Raw genomic sequence first — 22,704 nt, forward strand, 5'->3', positions numbered from 1 at the left:
CATTATGTTTAACATTTGAAAATCTGCCAAACTATTTTCCAAAGCAGTTTTCATCATTTTACATTCCCACCAGCAATGTACAAGGGTTCCAATTTCTCCACCTCCTTGTCAACATTTGTTACAGTTCAGAACCTTGATTAAGGTATCATAGTGGATGTGAAGTGATACTCATTATGGTTTTGATTTGCATTTTCTGATGACTGATGATGTTGAGCACCTTTTCATGTGCTTATTGACCATTTATATATCTTCTTTTTGAGAAATGTTCTTTGCCTATTTTTTAATTGGACTGTTTGTCTTTTTATTGTTGTGTTGTGAGAGTTCTTTATATAGTGTACAATCACTTTTAAGATATAGGATTTCAAATATTTTCTCCCATTCTGTGAGTTTTCTCACATTTTTGATGGTATCCTTTGAAGCCCAAGGGTTTTAACTTTAAGTCTAGTTTATCTATTTTTATACTTAATTTCAGTCTGAGAAGCCATCACCTAATTCAAGGTTGCAGAGCTTCATTTCTATGTTTTACTTATAAGAATATTAGAGTTTTAGCTTTTATGTTTAGGTTTTTGATTACTTTGAATATATGGAATGAAGGAAAGGACCAATTTCATTCTTTCACATTTGGGTATCTACTTGTCCCACCACCATTTGTTGAAAAGACCATTCTTTCCCCATATCTAAGTGTCTTGTCAAAAATCATTTTGCCAAAAATGTAAGGATTTACTTCTGGAATCTCAACTCTGTTACATTGATCTATATTTCTATCTTTATACCAGGTACCACACTGTCTTGATTACTGTAGCTTTGAAGCAAGTTTTGAAATCAGAAGTGAATCCTCCAACTTTGTTCTTCTTTTTCAATATTGTTTTAGCTATTCCCTTGCATATATCAATACATACGAATTTTAGAATCAGCTTGTCAATATAGATACAAAATGTAGCTATAAATTTGAAGGGATTGCATTGAATCAATTTGGGAAGTATTACAATCTTAATAAAATTGTTTTTCAGTCTATGAACGTGGGATGTTTTTCCATTTATTTAGGTATTCTTTAATTTCTTTCAGTGATGTTTTATAGCATTCAGTGTACAAACAGTTGCACTTCTTTTGTTGAAAATATTCCTGAGTATTTTATTCTTTCTGATGCTATAGGAAATTGAATTATGTTTTAATTGTATTTCAGATTGTTCATTGCTAATGCACAGAAATAGAAATGATTCTTGTACATTGATCTTGTATTCTGCAACCTTGCAGAACTTATTTATTAGGTGCAATATAGTTTTTGTGAATTCCTTATTATTTTCTACATACAAGATCATGTCGTCTGAGAATAGAGATAGTTTTACTTCTTTGTTTCTAATCTGGATGCCTTCTGTTTCTTTTTCTTGCTCAATTGCCCTGGCTAAAACCTCTAGTTGAGTAGAAAGTACAGGTGAATAACTTTGTCTTGTTCCTGATCTTAGCAGGAAAGCAGCCAGTCTTTCACCATTAAGTATGATGTTAGCTATGGGTTATTCATATGCAGCTTTATCAAGTTGGAGAAGTTCTCTTCTATTCCTAGTTGAATGTTTTTGTCATGAAATGGCATTGGAATTTGTCAAACCCTTTTTCTATGGACATGTCATGTCTTTTATTCTATTATTATGATTGATTGATATGTTGTTGATTTTCACATTTTAAATCAAACTTGCATTCCTGAGGTAAATCATATTTGGTCATATTGTATAATCCTTTTTATACATTGCTGGATTTGGTTTGCTAGTATTTTTGCATCTATATTCATAAAGGATTTTGGTCAGTAGTTTTCTTTCATCGTGATGTCTTTGTCTGGTTTTGGTATCAGAGTAATACTGGCTTCATATAATAAGTTGGGAAGGGTTTAAAATGCTTGGTTTTAGGTAGTTATATTTTCCACCAGCAATCTTGCTAAGTTTTGTAATTAAGTTAAACAACTTACATATAGATACTTCGGGATTTTCCACTTTTCTTGTCATTCATGAATAATGACAGTTTTGTTTCTTCCTTTATAATCCTTAAACCTTTTCCACTTCTCTTTCTGCCTTGCCTAGGACCTCAGGTATAATGTTGATTTGAAGTGCTCACAGGGGAAGTCATTTCACATTAAGAATGATGTTTCTTTCTGACTTTGAATTTCCTCTCAGTACTGCTTTATCTGCATGAAATAATTTAAGTTTTGAGATGCTTTTTTCACTATCATCAGTTTAAAATATATCTTTTTTGCCCAGTGGATTACTTTTTTTCTTAATATCCTAATATATGGCATTTGTGTAGTTATATTTTTGCTATTTTTTCTGTTTTAAAAACACCGTGGACAGAGAACGTGGTCTGTATGATTTTAGTCCTTTGGATTTGTTTGTAACTTGCCTTATGTCTTTGTACGTGGTCAGTTTTTGTAAATGCCCCATTGGTGATTAAAAATAATATGCTGTCTACAGTTTGGGGGAGCAGAGTTCAATGTATGTCAAATTTGTTAATGTTTTTGTTCCAGTATCATTTGTTAGTATTATTTCAATCTCATATATCCTTATGTATTTGTGTCTGCTGTTCTATTCATTCTTTAGGAGAGTGTATTAAAATTTTCTACCATATATGTGGATATCTGTCTTTTTCCTTGTGGTGCTCTGAATTTTCACCATATACATTTCAAAGCTACATTGTAATAAATATATGTTATTTTGAGGTTATACTACATGTACACATTTAAAATTATTATATATTCCTGCTGAACGGATGCGTTCATTAATTTGGAGTGATTCTCTTGAGTTATATTTCTGTTTTTGTAGGGTTTTATTAAAGGGATACTACTTTAAAATATGTATTTATATGTTTAACAACCTTTTTCAATAGTTCTGACTTATGATTATCCTCATGCTTCCTGTTGGCTTTAAAATGAAAACCAGAAATATCCACTCTTGTAACCCTTCAATCCACATTGCTGATGTGCCAAGCTTAAAGATGTGATTAATGCCATTATAATATTTTTAAGTGAGATTTAGTAGATGTTTATAAGAAATATCAGACACAGAAATGCTGGTTATGTAGTAAAAAATCCCTGTCAAATTTAAGTGCCATCAACTTGGAAGTTTAAAATCTTTTTTTAAAAAAAAATTTATTTATTTATTTGGCTGCGTCAGGTCTTTGTTGCAGCATGCAGGATCTTCATTGCAGCATGCGGGATCTTTCGTTGTGGTGCGTGGGCTTCTCTCTAGTTGTGGTGCCCAGGCTCCAGAGCACTTGGGCTCAGTAGTTGCAGCGCATGGGCTTAGTTGCCCTGTGGCGTGTGGGATCCTAGTTCCCCGACCAGGGATTGAACCTGCGTCGCCTGCACTGGAAGGCAGATCCTTAACCACTGGGCCACAAGGGAAGTCCCTAAAATCTTTTCCAGAATATGAACACTGAATATGTCTAAGGTAGGCTATGTGAAATTTTTGTGGATATTGATTCTCACTGAATGAAAGTCAGCACGTCACTTATTCTTCCATAGAACTGATAGGCTAGATTCTTCCCACTTATACAATTTTATCGTACCAATAAAGTGTCCTCCAAAGTGAATACAGCCCACTTTCAGTTTTGCCTGGCATTAGCATCTTTAAGTGGTCCAGTCGGCTGGGTTAAAGCTGTGGCTTTGCTGAGTGTAGCATGGAGACTCGCTGAGGAGAGAACAGAGCTGTGGGGACCATTGTCCGTGGATGGTCTTAAAGGAGAGAGTCACGCATATGAGAACTATTTTAATGAAATTTTCTGGTACCCTGTGGACCTATTTAAATCAGACTAGAGTACTATGGACTAGCAAATAAAAATGACCCAAATGGAGACACCCTAAAGGGGCATTGTGACATTGATATTAATTTTTAAGTCTTTGCCAATTAGAGAGAAAATCCAGAAACAGTACAGACTTACAAATCTGTATATATATATGTGTGTATAACAGTGAATGAGAAAGATAAAGAGAGAAGGAGGAAGGGAGGGAATGGGAAGAGAGAGAGAGAGAGAGACAGACTGACGGACTGACTGACCGACTCTACTCTTGGGCTAATAATTTCTATAATGTTTATGGAAATGTATAAATGTTTTATCTATTTGTACTAGATAATAGCTAAAGATGTGAGCCAAGTAAGGATTCTCAGCGACGTCTATAATGGTATTATAATAGGCTTTAAAATGTGAACTCATGTTTAAGAACAGCTGTTACCAAATAGCTGTTTAGTGAAGGCATAGGACAACTTAGTTTTTCTCAGAATTATATTTCCTCGTTTTACTTTAACTAGCACCTGTTATTTGGGTGTCTAAACCTATGAGATAATCAAATAATTAGACTTCTGTATGCACCAACAAAGTTTCTGAACCAAACTGGTCAGTGTGTAGGAGATGAAAGAGAAAATAAATTATACACACACATATATGTGTGTGTGTGTATATGTGTTTATGCATAAACAGAGAGAAAACATACTGGCACATACATAATAAGCACCTGATAATTGTAGTTGCTGTTATATTATGAAGATGTTATCTGTTAGGATCATGACCTACCCAGGAGGTAGCTGAGTATTTCTCTAGTGACCTGGGTGTCTTGCAGTAACACTGCTGGTTACAGGTCTGATCTGAGAGAAGAAAATGTTCTGTTAAAATAATACTTATGATATGCTTCACATTCCTCCCCATTCTTCAAGAGGCAGTTAAATCCTCACTCCTCTCTGAAATCTGTTATGATTTATCCAAATTAAAAGTAATCTCTGATTCCTCCTAGTTACCGCTCTTTCTAGTTAGTTGTAATTCTTTAAATCTAAGACATCGTGGATTTTTAAGATACACCACTGCTTTTGTACTGCTAAGAAAGAAAAAGCTCTGCCTATTTATTTTACAATGCTTTCTCATTGTTTAGAATTTTTGTTTTATATCTACTGAAAGAGCTCTTTTAGAATTATTCAGGTAAAGATTTTTGTTTAAATCATATCACTCTTATAAGGAAAGTAAAAGTCAAAGAAATCCATTAAGGAATTCTTTTTCTTATTCAGAATCCGGTTTTTCTGAATCACTTTTCAACTCAGTGTTGTTGATGTCAGTATTCTCCCAAATGGTATCATACTCTGGGTTATCAAGACTATTTGCTATACAGCACTTCAAAAAAGAATGCTTCACTATGGTTTCTGAGATATTCTTCTTTTTTCTTTTTTTTCATCTGTTCCCTTGGGAGAGGGGGACTGTGGCCCAGGGGAATGCTATTTGTGGGCTCTTATTTTTTTTTTTTGAATATTTGAATTTTATTTTATTTATTTTTTTATACAGCAGGTTCTTATTAGTCATCCATTTTATACACATCAGTGTATACATGTCAATCCCAATCTCCCACTTCATCCCACCCCCACCCCCACCCCCAACGCTTTCCCCCTTGGTGTCCATACGTTTGTTCTCTACATCTGTGTCTCAACTTCTGCCCTGAAAACCGGTTCATCTGTACCATTTTTCTAAGTTCCATATATATGCGTTAATATATGATATTTGTTTTTCTCTTTCTGACTTACTTCACTCTGTAGGACAGTCTCTAGATCCATCCACGTCTCTACAAATGACCCAATTTCGTTCTTTTTTATGGCTGAGTAATATTCCATTGTATATATGTACCACATCTTTATCCATTTGTCTGTCGATGCGCATATAGGTTGCTTCCATGACCTGGCTATTGTAAATAGTGCTGCAATGAACATTGGGGTGCATGTGTCTTTTTGAATTATGGTTTTCTCTGGGTATATGCCCAGGAGTGGGATTGCTCTGTCATATGGTAGTTCTATTTTTAGTTTTTTAAGGAACCTCCATACTGTTCTCCATAGTGGCTGTATCAATTTACATTCCCACCAACAGTGCAAGAGGGTTCCCTTTTCTCCACACCCTCTCCAGCATTTATTGTTTGTAGATTTTTCGATGATGGCCGCTCTGACTGGTGTGAGGTGATACCTCATTGTAGTTTTGATTTGCATTTCTCTAATAGTGGTGTTGAGCAGCTTTTCAAGTGCTTCTTGGCCATCTGTATGTCTTCTTTGGAGAAATCTCTATTTAGGTCTTCTGCCCATTTTTGGGTTGGGTTGTTTGTTTTTTTAATATTGAGCTGCGTGAACTGTTTATATATTTTGGAGATCAATCCTTTGTCTGTTGATTCGTTTGCAAATATTTTCTCCCATTCTGAGGGTTGTCTTTTCGTTTTGTTTATGGTTTCCTTTGCTGTGCAAAAGCTTTGAAGTTTCATTAGGTCCCATTTGTTTATTTTTGTTTTTATTTCCATTACTCTAGGAGGTGGGTCAAAAAAGATCTTGCTGTGATTATGTCAAAGAGTGTTGTTCCTATGTTTTCCTCTAAGAGTTTTATAGTGTCCGGTCTTACATTTAGGTCTCTAATCCATCTTGAGTTTATTTTTGTGTATGGTGTTAGGGAGTGTTCTAATTTCATTCTTTTACATGTAGCTGTCCAGTTTTCCCAGCACCACTTATTGAAGAGACTGTCTTTTCTCCATTGTATATCCTTGCCTCCTTTGTCATAGACTAGTTGACCGTAGGTGCGTAGGTTTATCTCTGGGCTTTCTATCTTGTTCCATTGATCTATATTTCTGTTTTTGTGCCAGTACCATATTGTCTTGGTGACTGTAGCTTTGTAGTATAGTCTGAAGTCAGGGAGCCTGATTGCTCCAGCTCCATTTTTTTCTCTCAAGACTGCTGTGGGTCTTTTGGGTCTCCATACAAATTTTCCCTCTTCGGGGTCTTTTGGGTCTCCATACAAATTTTAAGATTTTTTGTTCTAGTGCTGTAAAAAATGCCATTGGTAAGTTGATAGGGATTGCATTGAATCTGTAGATTCCTTTGGGTAGTATAATCATTTTCACAATATTGATTCTTCCAGTCCAAGAACTTGGTATATCTCTCCATCTGTTGGTATTATCTTTAATTTATTTCATCAGTGTCTTATAGTTTTCTGCATACAGGTCTTTTGTCTCCCTAGGTAGGTTTATTCCTAGGTATTTTATTCTTTTTGTTACAGTGGTAAATGGGAGTGTTTCCTTAATTTCTCTTTCAGATTTTTCATCATTAGTATATAGGAATGCAAGAGATTTCTGTGCATTAATTTTGTATCCTGAAACTTTACCAAATTCATTGATTAGCTCTAGTAGTTTTCTGGTGGCATCTTTAGGATTCTCTATGTATAGTATCGTGTCATCTGCAGACAGTGAGAGTTTTACCGCTTCTTTTCCTTTTGTATTCCTTTTATTTCTTTTTCTTCTCTGATTGCCGTGGCTAGGACTTCCAAAACTATGTTGAATAATAGTGGTGAGAGTGGACATCCTTGCCTTGTTCCTGATCTTAGAGGAAATGCTTTCAGTTTTTCACCATTGAGAATGATGTTTGCTGTGGGTTTGTCATATATGGCCTTTGTTATGTTGACGTAGTTCCCTGTATGCCCACTTTCTGGAGAGTTTTTATCATAAATGGGTGTTGAATTTTGTCAAAAGCTTTTTCTGCATCTATTGAGATGAACATATGGTTCTTCATCTTCAATTTGCTAATATGGTGTATCACATTGATTGATTTGCGTATATTGAAGAATCCTTGCATCCCTGGGATAAATCCCACTTGATCATGGTGTATGATCCTTTTAATATGTTGTTGGATTCTGTTTGCTAGTATTTTGTTGAGGATTTTTGCATCTCTATTCATCAGTGATATTGGTCTGTAATTTTCTTTTTTTGTAGTATCTTTGTCTGGTTTTGGTATCAGGGTGATGGTGGCCTCGTAGAATGAGTTTGGGAGTGTCCCTTCCTCTGCAATTTTTTGGAAGAGTTTGAGAAGGATGGGTGTTAGCTCTTCTTTAAATGTTTGATAGAATTCACCTGTGAAGCCCTCTGTTCCTGGACTTTTGTTTGTTGGAAGATTTTTAATCACAGTTTCAATTTCATTACTTGTGATTGGTCTGTTCATATTTTCTGTTTCTTCCTGGTTAAGTCTTGGAAGGTTATACCTTTCTAAGAATTTGTCCATTTCTTCCAGGTTGTCCAGTTTATTGGCATAGAGTTGATTGTAGTAGTCTCTTGTGATGCTTTGTATTTCTGCAGTGTCCGTTGTAACTTCTCCTTTTTCATTTCTAATTTTATTGATGTGAGTCCCCTCCCTCTTTTTCTTTTTTTTTTTTTAAGAAATTCACGGTCTTTTATTTATTTATTTATTTATTTATGACTGTGTTGAGTCCTCGTTTCTGTGCGAGGGCTTTCTCCAGTTGCGGCAAGTGGGGACCACTCTTCATCGCGGTGCGCAGGCCTCTCACCATCGCGGCCTCTCTTGTTGCGGAGCACAGGCTCCAGACGTGCAGGCTCAGCAATTGTGGCTCACGGGCCCAGTTGCTCCGTGGCATGTGGGATCTTCCCAGACCAGGGCTCGAACCCGTGTCCCCTGCATTGGCAGGCAGATTCTCAACCACTGCGCCACCAGGGAAGCCCCCCCTCTTTTTCTTGATGAGTCTGGCTAATGGTTTATCAATTTTGTTTATCTTCTCAAAGAAGCAGTTTTTAGTTTTATTGATCTTTGCTATTGTTTTCTTTGTTTCTATTTCATTTATTTCTGCTCTGATCTTTATGATTTCTTTCCTTCTGCTAACTTTGGGTTTTGTTTGTTCTTCTTTCTCTAGTTCCTTTAGGTGTAAGGTTAGATTGTTTATTTGGGATTTTTCTTGTTTCTTGAGGTAGGCTTGTATAGCTATAAACTTCCCTCTTAGAACTGCTTTTGCTGCATCCCATAGGTTTTGGATCGTGTTTAATTGTTATTTGTTTCTAGGTATTTTTTGATTTCCTCTTTGATTTCTCCAGTGATCTCTTAGTTATTTAGTAACGTATTGTTTAGCCTCCATGTGTTTGTGTTTTTTACGTTTTTTTCCCTGTAATTCATTTCTAATCTCATAGCGTTGTGGTCAGAAAAGATGCTTGATATGGTTTCAGTTTTCTTAAATTTACTGAGGCTTGATTTGTGACCATAGATGTGATCTATCCTGGAGAATGTTCCGTGCGCACTTGAGAAGAAAGTGTAATCTGCTGTTTTTGGATGGAATGTCCTATAAATATCCATTAAATCTATCTGGTCTATTGTGTCATTTAAGGCTTGTGTTTCCTTATTAATTTTCTGTTTGGAAGATCTGTCCATCGGTGTAAGTGAGATGTTAAAGTCCCCCACTATTATTTTGTTAGTGTCGATTTCATCTTTTATAGCTGTTAGCAGTTGCCTTATGTATTGAGGTGCTCCTATGTTGGGTGCATATATATTTATAATTGTTATATCTTCTTCTTGGATTGATCCCTTGATCATTATGTAGTGTCCTTCCTTATCTCTTGTAATATTCTTTCTTTTGAAGTCTATTTTATCTGATAGGAGTATTGCTACTCCAGCTTTCTTTTGATTTCCATTTGCATGGAATATCTTTTTCCATCCCCTCACTTTCAGTCTGTATGTGTCCCTAGGTCTGAAGTGGGTCTCTTGTAGACAGCATATATATGAGTCTTGTTTTTGTATCCATTCAGCAAGCCTGTGCCTTTTGGTTGGAGCATTTAATCCATTCACGTTTAAAGTAATTATTGATATGTATTTTCCTATGACCATTTTCTTAATTGTTTTGGGTTTGTTTTTGTAGGTCCTTTTCTTCTCTTTTGTTTCCCAGTTAGAGAAGTTCCTTTAGCATTTGTTGTAAAGCTGGTTTGGTGGTGCTGAATTCTCTTAGCTTTTGGTTGTCTGTAAAGCTTTTTGATTTCTTCATCAAATCTGAATGAGATCCTTGCCAGGTAGAGTAATCTTGATTGTAGGTTCTTCCCTTTCATCATTTTAATTATATCATGCCACTCCCTTCTGGCTTGTAGAGTTTCTGCTGAGAAATCAGCTGTTAACCTTATGGGAGTTCCCTTATATGTTATTTGTCATTTTTCCCTTGCTGCTTTCAATAATTTTTCTTTGTCTTTAATTTTTGCCAGTTTGATTACTATGTGTCTCAGCGTGTTTCTCTTTGGGTTCATCCTGTATGGGACTCTCTATGCTTCCTGGACTTGGGTGGCTATTTCCTTTCCCATGTTAGGGAAGTTTTTGACTATAATCTCTTCAAATATTTTCTCGGGTCCTTTCTCTCTCTCTTCTCCTTCTGGGACCCCTATAATGCGAATGTTGTTGCGTTTAATGTTATCCCAGAGGTCTCTTAGGCTGTCTTCATTTCTTTTCATTCCTTTTTCTTTATTCTGTTCCACAGCAGTGAATTCCACCATCCTGTCCTCCAGGTCACTTATCCATTCTTCTGCCTCAGTTATTCTGCTATTGATTCCTTCTAGTGTATTTTTCATTTCAGTTATTGTATTGTTCATCTCTGTTTGTTTGTTCTTTCATTCTTCTAGTCTTTGTTAAACATTTCTTGCATCTTCTCGATCTTTGCCTCCATTCTGTTTCTGAGGTCCTGGATCATGTTCACTATCATTATTCTGAATTCTTGTTCTGGAAGGTTGCCTGTCTGCCCTTCATTTAGTTGTTTTTCTGGGGTTTTATCTTGTTCCTCCATCTGGTACATAGCCCTCTGCCTTTTCATCTTTTCTTTCTTTCTGTGAGTGTGGTTTTTGTTCCACAGGCTGCATGATTGTAGTTCTTCTTGCTTTTGCTCTCTGCCCCCTGGTGGATGAGTCTATTTACGGGGCTTGTGCAAGTTTCCTGATGGGAGGGACTGGTGCTGGGTAGAGCTGGCTGTTGCTCTGGTGAACAGAGCTCAGTAAAACTTTAATCCACTTGACTGCTGATGGGTGGGGCTGGGTTCCCTCCCTGTTGGTTGTTTGGCCTGAGGCGACCCAACACTGGAGCCTACCCAGGCTCTTTGGTGGGGCTAATTGCTGACTCTGAGAGGGCTCACGCCAAGGAGTACTTCCCAGAACTTCTGCTGCCAGTGTCCTTGTCCTCGCGGTGAGACACAGCCACTCCCTTCCTCTGCAGGAGACCCTGCAACACTAGCAGGTAGATCTGGTTTGGTCTCCTATGGGGTCACTGCTCCTTCCCCTGGGTCCTGATGTGCACACTACTTTGTGTGTGCCCTCCAAGAGTGGAGTCTCTGTTTCCCCCAGTCCTGTCGAAGCCCTGCAATCAAATCCCACTAGCCTTCAAAGTCTGATTCTCTTGGAATTCCTCCTCTCGTTGCCAGACCCCCAGGTTAAGAAGCCTGACGTGGGGCTCAGAACCTTCACTCCAGTGGGTGGACTTCTGTGGTATAATTGTTCTCCAGTTTGTGGGTCACCCACCCAGCGGTTATGGGACTTGATTTTATTGTGATTGTGCCCCTCCTACCGTCTCATTGTGGCTTCTCCTTTGTCTTTGGATGTGGGGTATCTTTTCTGGTGAGTTCCAGTGTGTTCTTGTCGATGATTGTTCAGCAGTTAGTTGTGATTCCGGTGTTCTCGCAGGAGGGAGTGAGAGCACGTCCTTCTACTCCGCCATCTTGAATCAATCTCCGTGATTTTCTTTTAAGTCGGTCCATTTTGCAAATTTTATGCTGGCTCTATATTGATCTTAGCAAAAGATGTCCACAGAAGGTTTTCAGATAGCACACAGGGCTCATATTCCTTTCTTCCTCAAATGGTCTTTAAATAGTTTGTTAACTGAAATATTGATGGATTAAAATTGTCCAGTCTGTCATTAGAAAAGCACCCCAGGTTTCTGTGTATGCAGTCAATGACAACGAGATCACAGCTGCTACCAGGCCATCAGTGGTTGTAAGATGACATCGATTTTAACAAGGATCCTGGTGTCAGAGGTGTTAAAATATTGTGAATCTTAGAATAGAGGAAATACAATACTACTGTCTCCCTTTGTATTGTATTTCTTGGAGTTCAACTAATATGTCATTTCTGTGAACCTTTAATTAGCTCCTAGGACTTTGTTAGTAACTACTTTCTTTGAAATCCATTAGTACTTAATTTAATTAAAAGGACAAAATAATAATTTTGCATGAAAAGAATCCATGCACATGGTTACAAAAGCCTACTGTAATAAAACACAGTGGCACCTTGCCCCACTCCCTTCACTTTTTTATTCCTGACTTTGAGAACAACTAACTTTAATCATTTCTGGGTTTGTTTCCTCCTTTGGCTACCTCTGTAGGGCTATATAATATGCTTATATTGACTTTTTTCCCTTTTCTTTTCATTTATCAACTTTAAACAAGTACCATAGTAGGAAAGAATTTAGCTTACTAATTTCACCTTCTTTCTCTGACCCTCCTCTACATATAATTATATTAATTTTCTGACCTCTTTTATTGGTTCCGTTTATAATTCCACGACCATTTCTTGTTCCATTCACTACAGATGGTTTCTCTTGACTCCCTACTTTATGAGGTTGGGATATTTCACCCTTCGCCTTCTCCCCATCTCTCCTTTTATAATTATACCACTCCAATTTTGACAGCTGTACAGTGAGAATATTGATAATATGTTATGCTTAATATTTGTAATTAAATTTTTCATTTTTGTCCATTGGTTAGGCCAAAAAGTTGAAAAATAAATAAATAGCAGCATTAATGTTATTGTGACTTTGTAAGTATTACTCATTGCAGAACCAGGAAGAGTTCTAGGATTATTTCATTCAATATGACTTCTCAGCCACCCAAAGGAGAATGTTCCTAGAATCAAGGTTAAGGGGATTCTTTCTTCTTTCAAATGGATTTTTTAATTCCAGCATTTGCTCAAAATTGTACCATATTTTATTTCAATTCATATTTAGATCAGGACTTTTTAATAAGGCTTTTCCCAGTTAGCTGAATTTTTTCTTATTGGGAGAAGATATGTGAGCCTTGTTCATTATGTCTTTAATTTTAAGTTTTTTACTCATTCCCTTTATTTTTTGGAATCCATTTCATTCTTCTTTTTGAAGCTTATTGAATGCATATTCTTATTTGGACTAGTGGCTTCAATTTTGAACTAGGGCTTCCTTTTTTCCCTCGTGTTATTCTGGTTTTTTGTTTGTTTTATTTTCAAAGTTTTGCAGCTTCAGAATCATATTATGCATTAAGTTGCCTTCTGTCCTCACCTTTTTCTTGGCCATTTCCTTTCAGCGGTCATCTGTACCCCATCTGCTATCTGGACAGGTCATTCTCAAGTCTGCAGAGTCATCAACTGGGTTGTAGTCAAGCTTTCCTGGCTCCTGAGTCCCTGAATCCCTCTTTCTTGGTTTATTCCTCATTTTGCTGGAATACATCATAAAATTACCTCTGAGAAAGAGATTCACGGGATATAAATTTTCTAAATCATTGCATTATTGAAAATATATTTGTTTTGCTCTGATACTTGCTTGATTGGCTAATAGAATTTTAAACTATAAATGATTTTCCATCAGTCATTACTGGATTGTTTTCTAGAATTCAGTGTTTTGAGATGAAACATTTGTTTTAATTCTGTTTATCATTCCTTTAGTGATTTTTTTCTCTCTGGAAACTCTTCCTATCTTCTCTTCTTCTTTACTCTTCTGCAATTTCTTAATGATATGTTTAGGAATGGATTTTTTTCCATTCCTCTTTTATGGAACTTGGTAGAATTTTTTTTTTTTTTTTTTTTTTTTTTTTTTTTTTTTCAGTTTGAAGACTTATGTCTCTTATCAGCCCTGGGAAATTTTCTTATATTATTTCGCTGATCATTTTCTCTTTATTCTTTTTTTCTGTAAATGCTATTGGTTGGGTATGAATCACTTGACTTTATTCCCCTCCCCCCCCACCTTGGGGAGGAATTAATTATGCAAATGTGTTTTCTAACCTTTCCATTGGAAAAAATTTTTCTCAACTATTCCTTTTTTTTTTCCCCAAAGCTCTTTCTTCCTCTGATATTCCTTTGTCAGAAAAATCTTTGAGTTTATGGGTGCAAAGTCTTTTGACACATCCTCATTAACATTTGTTAAAGCTACTTTTTTTTCTCTGATTTATCTCTGTGTCCCCTGTGGTAGGTTTTCTTTTTCTATCTTTCTTTTTACAAAATTTTTCCATTATGCTGAAGACTTTCTTCATGTCTTAGCTCATGTCTCCACTCAGGGTGGCTTTACGTGAAGAAATAAGAAGAATGTGAATTCTGTGTGTATGGGCATTGTTTGCCATCTGACAGCCTTCATTTTAGGCACTTGAGTAAGGAGCTGCCATTTATACTGAAGGCTCATCCCCTTAAGTATCAGGATGTATAAGGTCTTTACCATGTTGGTGCCAAGCCTATACTAGAAGCCCAAGTTCTCCTCAGATAACTTGTATTTCCCCCCCTTTATCATATAGGAGTATAAAGGACAATTATTTATTCTCTTTGGCCATTTGACACCTTTGAATATTTTGTTTGTGTTTGGGGAATTCCCCACATTATAGATCCATATTTTACCAAGTTTTCTGGCTGTCTGAAGGTAGATTGTGAATTAGGTTTTACCACTTAGAGGCATTCATGCCAGATTTTAGATGAGAAGTGTGGGACATGAAGGGGCAGATGAGCTCAGAAGAACTCAGAGGTAGTAGGCACTATGGTTTTAGTCATAGCATACAGTGTTCTGTTGTGGTGTCAGGGCTGTCTTTTCTAGAGCAATTCTACATTAGATACTGGGTATGGTTCTTGACTGTGTGCTTTACTGGCTGGGTTCTCTGGTCCTCACTGAGGTTCTGTGAGGTACCCAGTAATCTTTAGTAAGTTCCTTTTCTACCGTTGACTAAAAAAAATGCACAATGTGAGAGTTGTAAGTTAAGTTTTATTTGGGGCAAAATGAGGACTATAGCCCGGGAGAGAGCCTCTCAGACAGCTCTAAGAAACTGCTCTGAAGAGATGTGGGGGGACAGTATATATGTGATTTTGTTGAAGGGGGTACGTGCAATCAAGCACACATTTTGGCAGAGGGTAGCTGCTAGTCATGAGGATCAGATGTCTCTGTTAATGACTGTGCTTTTCTAGATGTGAGACGTTGCAAGAAATTGGGCTCATAAAGTCATCTGAAAATATCTAACTATCTGAAGGCCTGTTCTGCCAGGTTTTCCCAGAGCGCAGAGTACCTCATTCCTGATCTCCACCCTGAACTCACTTCAGGGTGTGTTGAAGGTCAGCGACTACAGTGGCTAATGACTTCATTCCAGATAGCAAGTGACAGTTTTCAGTTGGCACTACTTAAACTAGCCAGAGTTGATTTTGGTTGTTTGTAAACCACTCCACTGACAGTTACAGGGAGCTAGATTTTGTTGTTTATGAGAGGATAAAGAAGTCAAACATTACATATAGAGACCAAACTATCCAACATCCAGGGTTCCCCCAAGCAAGTTTGTTTCCTCATTGATGACAGAGCCTTACCCAAATGTCCTAGGTAGTTCCTTCCTTCATTCTACTTTGTTAGTCTTTGTTTCATCTTCCAGAAGTTTGTTTAAATCTCTTTTTTGCTGCTGGTCCCGTCATTCTCTCTGTTCTAAGTGGATTGACTTTACTATAATTCTAAAGGCATCTCAGGAGGAAAAGAAGATCAGTTTGTTTAGTTTGCCATCTTGAATCTGAAGTCCCATGGCACTTTATTCATACTGGAATTATAGTACTTTGACATGTAAAATAATAAAATAATGTCAGTATAAAATAAAAATTAAAAAATAATATTATTTCTTAAAGTAAATGATGATTTCTTCTTAATTTCTGTATTTGTAGCACCCCATGTAATAACTTACATTTTACCAAGTATTCAACTAATATTTGAATGAGTTGATTTATGTACAGATTTTAAGTTACTTTGTATATCGGTAAGATGCCTATTTTGACTCAACTGTGTTGACTTTGGTACCTAGGTCAATAAATCATAGCTTATTACTCTAATTTCAAGGAATTAATTTGCAACAAGAACACACAATTAGAGTCATATCAGGAATTAAAGAGCTCGAAATTATGTTTTCAAAGGGACAAATGCTTATACCAGGATGAAGGAAGAAATTTATTGTTTAATTAAAAAACTAATTTAAGTCTATAACAGCTACTTAATGGGAATAACATGACCAATTTCCCCCTAAGTGAAGAAATAAAAGTAAACATACTTAAAATAATGAGGTTACTAGAAATAGACCAGGCTATATTTGCTAAATTTTGATACTCTAAGAGTGTTTTTCATTTATATTTAAATAAAATGCTTAAATGTTGGTATTTAGGTGAAAGATACATGGCAGCTTCTCTAGCAGAAAGTAAAAGCAAAAATTGGTGGCAGATGGAGCTCATTGAGTTTGTTCATCAAAACAACAGTATTGCCAGAATTGCTTTTCTTACTCGTAAAATTTTCTACAAATCTAGAGACTTTTTGAGATCATTGGAGAAAGTTGTAGTTAATTTCTTTTCTGCCCAAAGACTCATTCAAACACTAATTGAGACTATTCTGTTTATATATAAGTAGAATTTGATACATAAAAATAACACAAAAGTTCTCTACAATAGATGTTAAAGTCTGATAAAATGATAATTTATGTAGAATACAGATTATTATTTTTCCTTTTGTTTTAAGTTTAGTAATAACTGAAGAGTTAGTTAGTGATATGTTTAATATGCTTTACTATGTTTGGTATATTATGCAAATTGAATTAGTGCCTGTACATCCAGATATAATGGATGTGTCGTTTAGATCAGACTATGGGTGAATCTTTGTATAGTTTACTAAAGATTTCTTCAGATATTTCAGATAAGACACATTACTCCTTTTAACTATCACTGTAGAATGATTACATTCCAGGAGAAATGTTAGGCCGTATTATCTCAAGCTCCTCATAACTTGATGTCTATCAATGACTCAATTCATGGAGCTATAGTTATAGAGGGATGTGCACTTCATTTACCTACATTAAGAATTCTTAATCTGGGAGCTTTGGATAAATTTCAGAGCGTTTATTAACCCCTTGAAATTATAGCCTTAATTTTAGGTATATGTGCCTCCTCCTGCCCGTTGGTACATTGCTCTCACCAAATTCTCAACAAGGTCAATGATCCAAAAATAGTTAGGAATCACCATTCTGAAATTCTCTCTGATATTACGACAGTTTCTCAAAGAGCTGTATCTGGATGATTTTAGAATGCCTCTTTTAAAGATTGCTTTTATTCAATTTTGTCTTGGTGTGATACCACCAGCCTATTTCGAAGGATATTTCAAGAAAGAGTCTTATCTTGACACTCATTTATTCATTTCTTCACTCATTCATTCAGTTACTATATATGGAGCACCTTCTGTATGAGAGGCAGGCTTCTATGTGGGAAGGATATCATGAAAAGGACACAGTCAAAAAATCCCTTGGTCTAGAGGAGTTTACATTCTAGCAGGAAGAGTTAGAAAATAAGCAAGAAAAATAATGAACCATATTCATGTTAGATAGTGTTAAGTAATAAGGAGAAAAAAAGTAAACAGAACAGCAGATATGACATGACGGGTTGGGGAAGGTGTTGGAATTTTAGGTAGGCTGTTCAGGGAAGGCTCCTCTGAGAAGGCGACTCAAGCAAAGGGGAGAGCAGCAGTTGATGAGGTCAGAGGGGCACTAGAGATCCAGGACCTTGTAGTGTTGCACAGGACTGGGACTTTTACTCTGAGTGAAAAGGTGAGCACTGCAGTGTTTTGGAAAAGAGACATGGGCTGACTCATATGTTAACAAGACCATTCTGGCTGCTGCATTGGAAACAGACTGAATTGGGGAGCAAGGGCTGCAGCCAGGAGACCAGTTAGGAGGCCCTTCTGATTGTCCAGGGAAGAGATGATCGTGGTGGCTTGGAGCAGGGTGTTGGCAGTGGAGGGAGTGAGAAATGACTGAATTTTTAAATTCCCGTGAAACTCGGTGCTGTTAGGATACCTATGAGGATGTTACTTGTTATCTTATGAAGTTACTCAGGCAAAATTTCTTTCTGTTCTTAGTGTTAGATTATTTTTCTAGATTATTTGTACTTTCCCCCTAAACTGTTGGTTTCACTTTAAGTTCTCTGAATTTAAAAAAAAGCTTAAATCAAAAGCTCATCTGTAGGAAGTGAATTTCAATTAATGGCGTTTTGTATATTATACTCATTTTGGTCATCTTACCATTAACTTTCCCTTTGCTTGATTTTTTTCTCACAGCTTTAAGATATGTCATTTTTTCCCTATTATTTACATTTTTATAATCCTCCTCTTATATTCCTTTCTGGCACAATTTAGGGTGGATATAAATATTTCTTTCTTTGTGTCTATGTAAATATCACCTTTCACAGTCTCTTCAATGTTACGGCTATGCCCTCTTTACACTTGTGATTGTTACTCTGCTATAGAAGAGTGAAACCTGATTGCAAGAATTCAAACCTAAGAGTAGTTTGTGTTTTGCCTGGAACATTAAATAAAAGAATGGTTGTCTTATGTAAGGAAGAACAATATGATGTATTGTTGATCCACTTGACTCAGTAGATCAGTTGAGTTAACAGTGAGTCAAATCAGTTGTTGGACTGAATTACTTAGTCACTAGTCAGTTCAGTCGAAACACTTAGTCTAGTGATATGTTGCATTTATGACACATCCTGATTATGAAATTGACCTTGGGTTGGTTTTATGAGACAATGTTGTTTCAGAAACAAGTAGCATAAAAAAACTGGGAGGACTTTGCACACATTTAATACCATTAGATAATTAAGATTGCACACTGAACCGATTTCTAGAAACCCTAAGGATACATTCTGATGTCAAGTGTGTAAAGAACCAAAATCCTGGTGAAAAACTCAGTCTGACAAACAAATTTATGAGACTACAAAATGGTCACACTCGTCCATCTTTTTCCTAAGAGTCATGTAAGTTGTGAACTAAACAAACACGTTTTTCTATTTGCTCATCACATGCTACCAGTTCTCAAATATGACTTATGAGACATGTTTCTCACTCAATACTTTATAATATTCTTTGTGCTCAAGCTGTGATCACTGTTTTAAACCAAAGTCTCCCCAGAATCATAGGCAGCTCTGAAGGGGATTGTAGAGATCGTCCTTCAGTCTGATTTGTAGATGAGGAACCTGAGGTCTAGAGTGGTGACGTCCCAAGTCCTATAGCTGATTAGTCAAAGAGCCTTAATTGGCACCCAACATTCCCGACGCTTAATTCAGGGCGTTTTACCTCAGATTAATTTTCATATAGTGAACTGAATTCCAAATATGAGATAATGAAAAAGACTCGGACATCAAAAGCCTTTAGTGTTCCCTTACAAATCTAAGCCCAATATGTTAACATAGTAGTACAAATAATCTTATTCATAATATATTCAAATTGAGTAGAACTCATGGGAAAGTTTGTCTCTGAAGTCATCCCTATCATCTGCATATATGAAGCCATCAGACTTTCCTTCAATTACTGATAACTCGCCAATGTGAATGAATATTACCTCATTTGCTAATGAACGGGGGTTTCCAAAAGCATATGGGAAAATTTCCTCGTCTTTATTGGAAATAAATGTGCAGTGCATTACCTGTGCTATAATCATTTGGCTTTGTAGTATCATAGTAAAGATAAAGGCTTTAGGAAATAAGAGAAATTTAAGAACTGAGCACACACAAAAAATGAAGCGTGTGATACTTATAATGTTAGATCAGCTGTACATATTTAATTAACATTGTGAGCACTTTTGTTTAGTTAAAAATTCAATCTCATCTGTGATACCTGTCCTGATTTGTCATGTCATAAAGGAACATTGCCATTTTTTTGATTAAGCCATGTATGAATGTATTGCTTATATTTTAACTATGTAAAATAGCATGTGCATAGGAATGAATCTATAACTTACAGTTTTACGTTAATCTTAAACACTGATACTGATCCAGAGTATTATAGAGGATTACAATTTAAAGAATTCTTAATTATAATCCTTTTCCTTTTATATTTTTCCACAGACGGCTTGTGTATATGTCAGTTTTTTTATGTGCGTGTGTATTTGTTTTAGATTTACTGTTTTTCAGGCGCACTTCTCTGAAGTAAGATGAGTTGTCAAAAATTCTGTGTGGCTTTGTTACATTGGGGTAAGTTATTTGCTTTTTAAGTATCCATATATGAGGTAGAGATTTTGCCCTTAGAGATGCTGTTTCCTTTAATGGCTAATCAAATTTCCCGTTTCCAATTAGGAATTCTCTTGCTTATGATTAAAAATGCAAACCAAACAAACGTATAAGTGTGAAAATGAAAACTCTTCCCAACCTCCTGGAAACAATGTGATGTGTATCCTCCCAGGAACATAACACACACACACACACACACACACACACACACACACACACACACATTCATATCTCTAGTTGCAAAAATAGAACTGGTCTATACATTCTGCATTTTTCTTTTTTCCACTTAACAGCTTTTCAATTTATCATCACAACTATTCTTGCCAGTGTTTACTGATTTACTTATTTGTTTAATGGTTGCATGACAATGAACTGTATGAATGTGCCTTAAATTATAAATTTATTTGAACAATTCCCATTGATAGACATTTCTTTTTCCATAACAGATAATGCTACATTGAAATTCGTATACATATATCTTTGTGTATTTGGAAGAGTATTTCTACAGGTTAATTCCTAAAGAGGAATTTCTGTGTTGAGTAGTAAGCACATGTTTGAATTTGATAGATACTGTGAAATCTTCTCCACAAAGCTCTGTGCCTTTTGCAGTCCCAACATGAGTATATGAGTGGTATTCCATTGCATTCCTGCCAAAGATGCATGTTATCATTCTTTTACCTTTTTGCCCTGTCAAAGCAAAATACAACATCTCACTTTAATTTTATTTATTTGGTTATTTGTAAGATTGAGTACTGTTTAGTGACCATTTCTATTTTTTTATGTGATTTTCTAATTCACATACTTTGACTATTTTGTTGTTGGATTTTATTTGTCTCAATTGATTTTTAGAAATTTCTAAAATGTAGATATTTAGCTCTGTATTAGTCAAAGTTCTCCAGAGAAGCAGAACCAATAGGATTTGTATATATCTAGGATGAGGTTTGTTATAAGGAATTGGCTCACATGATTATGGAGGCTGAGAAGTCCCAAGATTTGCAGTTGGCAAGCTGGAGACCCAGGAGAGCTGATGGTGTAAGTTCCTGTCCAAACAATGGCAGGTTTGGGACCCAGGAAGAGTAAAGTTTCAGTTTGAGTCCAAAGGAAGGAAAAGACTGATGTCCCAGTTCAAGCCTGTCAAACAGGAGGAGTTCCCTCTTACCGAGTCATTTTTGTTCTATTTAGGTCTTCAATTGATTGGATGAGGCCCACCCACATCAGGGAGGGCATCTGCTTTGCTCAGTTTACTGGTTCATCCAGGAACAGCCTCACAGACACACCCAGATTAACATTTGACCAAATGTCTGAGCACCCTGTGGGCCTAGTGAAGTTGACACATAACATTAACCATCACAAGCCCTAAGAATTTATTACTCTTTGCAAATTTTTTCTCCTTGCCCATCATTTATTTTCTAACTTGGTTTTCTTTTACAGTGCAGAATATTTATACATACACATTAACACCCTTATACATACTTGGAAACAAGATATCAAGACATTTAAATATTTTAATTTTATTTAGCAAATGTAGCATTATTAAATTATGAATATGTATATCAGATGATAGTCAAAACTTTAATTGTCTGTATCCAGGAGCAGTTTACTTGGTGATAATATTTAAAATAAATGGCTACCATACAGAATAACAGATTTGTTCTAAAATGGAAAGGAAATGTCATTTTAAATGGTATTCCCCATTATGACTCTGATAAACAATGACAAGATAATGTTATAAGGGGATATTATCAAGGGATGGTGTATACCTTGGGAATTCCCACCTTGACTATCACCAGAAGAATGCTTTCAAAAATTAAATGTATACTAGTCTTCCTCCTACCTATTCCTATCTCTCGAATATCCTCGAGAGAAAGCTTAATAGACATTTTTTTAGAATCTTGTGTTTTAAATTTCTGTGAAGCATAGCAGGCTTCTGTTGGAAAGTAGTCACACAATGCCAGTGACTTTTGAGTATATAGTTGACCCTCGAAGAGCATGGGTTTTCGCAGGTCCACTTATACTCAGATTTTTTTCAGTAGTAAATACTGCAGTACTGCACGATCCAAGGTTAGTTGAATCTGCAGATGCAGAAGAACTGTGTATACAGAGGAACTGTGTATAGGGAGGGCCAACTATAAGTTATATGCAAATTTTCCACTGCTCAGAGGGTCAGTGCCCTTAACCTCTGCATTGTACTATTCTCAGTTGCTTCTTACAGCATTCTAGAGATATTTTGATTTTTTTTTTAACTCAAATCATCTATTTAGACTGTGTTCCAAGTTTTTGAAATTAAAGTCAAGCTATCTTTAAGAAAACCTATTTTCTCTAGCAACCATTACCTGTGTGTCAGCTAGTTCTGGGCATCTTTTTGGCTACTCTAATCTTTTTCTTTTTTAAATTTTTATTTTATATTGGAGTATAGTTGATTAACAATGATGTGTTAGTTTCAGGTGTACAGCAAAGAGATTCAGTTATACATATACATGTATCTATTCTTTTTCAAATTCTTTTTCTATTTAGATTATTTCAGAGTATTGAGCAGAGTTCCCTGTGCTGTACAGTAGGTCCTTGTTGGTTATCTGTTTTAAATATAGCAGTGTGTACATGTCAATCACAAACTTCCAATCGTT

General features: G+C 36.1%; 1 protein-coding gene across 2 annotated transcripts in view; it reads left to right on the top strand.

Moving 5' to 3' along the window:
- The window catches only part of LEPR (leptin receptor), a 95,347-nt gene that overhangs the window by 6,746 nt on the left and 65,897 nt on the right, over positions 1 to 22,704 (top strand). For both annotated transcript variants that reach the window (XM_036872078.1, XM_036872085.1), the window contains exon 3: positions 19,919 to 20,044. In XM_036872078.1, the coding sequence (XP_036727973.1) occupies positions 20,005 to 20,044 (40 nt within the window). In that variant the 5' untranslated portion in view covers positions 19,919 to 20,004. The remainder of the gene's footprint in view (positions 1 to 19,918; positions 20,045 to 22,704) is intronic.

The sequence above is a fragment of the Balaenoptera musculus genome, chromosome 1, assembly GCF_009873245.2.
Source record: "Balaenoptera musculus isolate JJ_BM4_2016_0621 chromosome 1, mBalMus1.pri.v3, whole genome shotgun sequence".
In the NCBI taxonomy this organism is placed as follows: domain Eukaryota; kingdom Metazoa; phylum Chordata; class Mammalia; order Artiodactyla; family Balaenopteridae; genus Balaenoptera; species Balaenoptera musculus.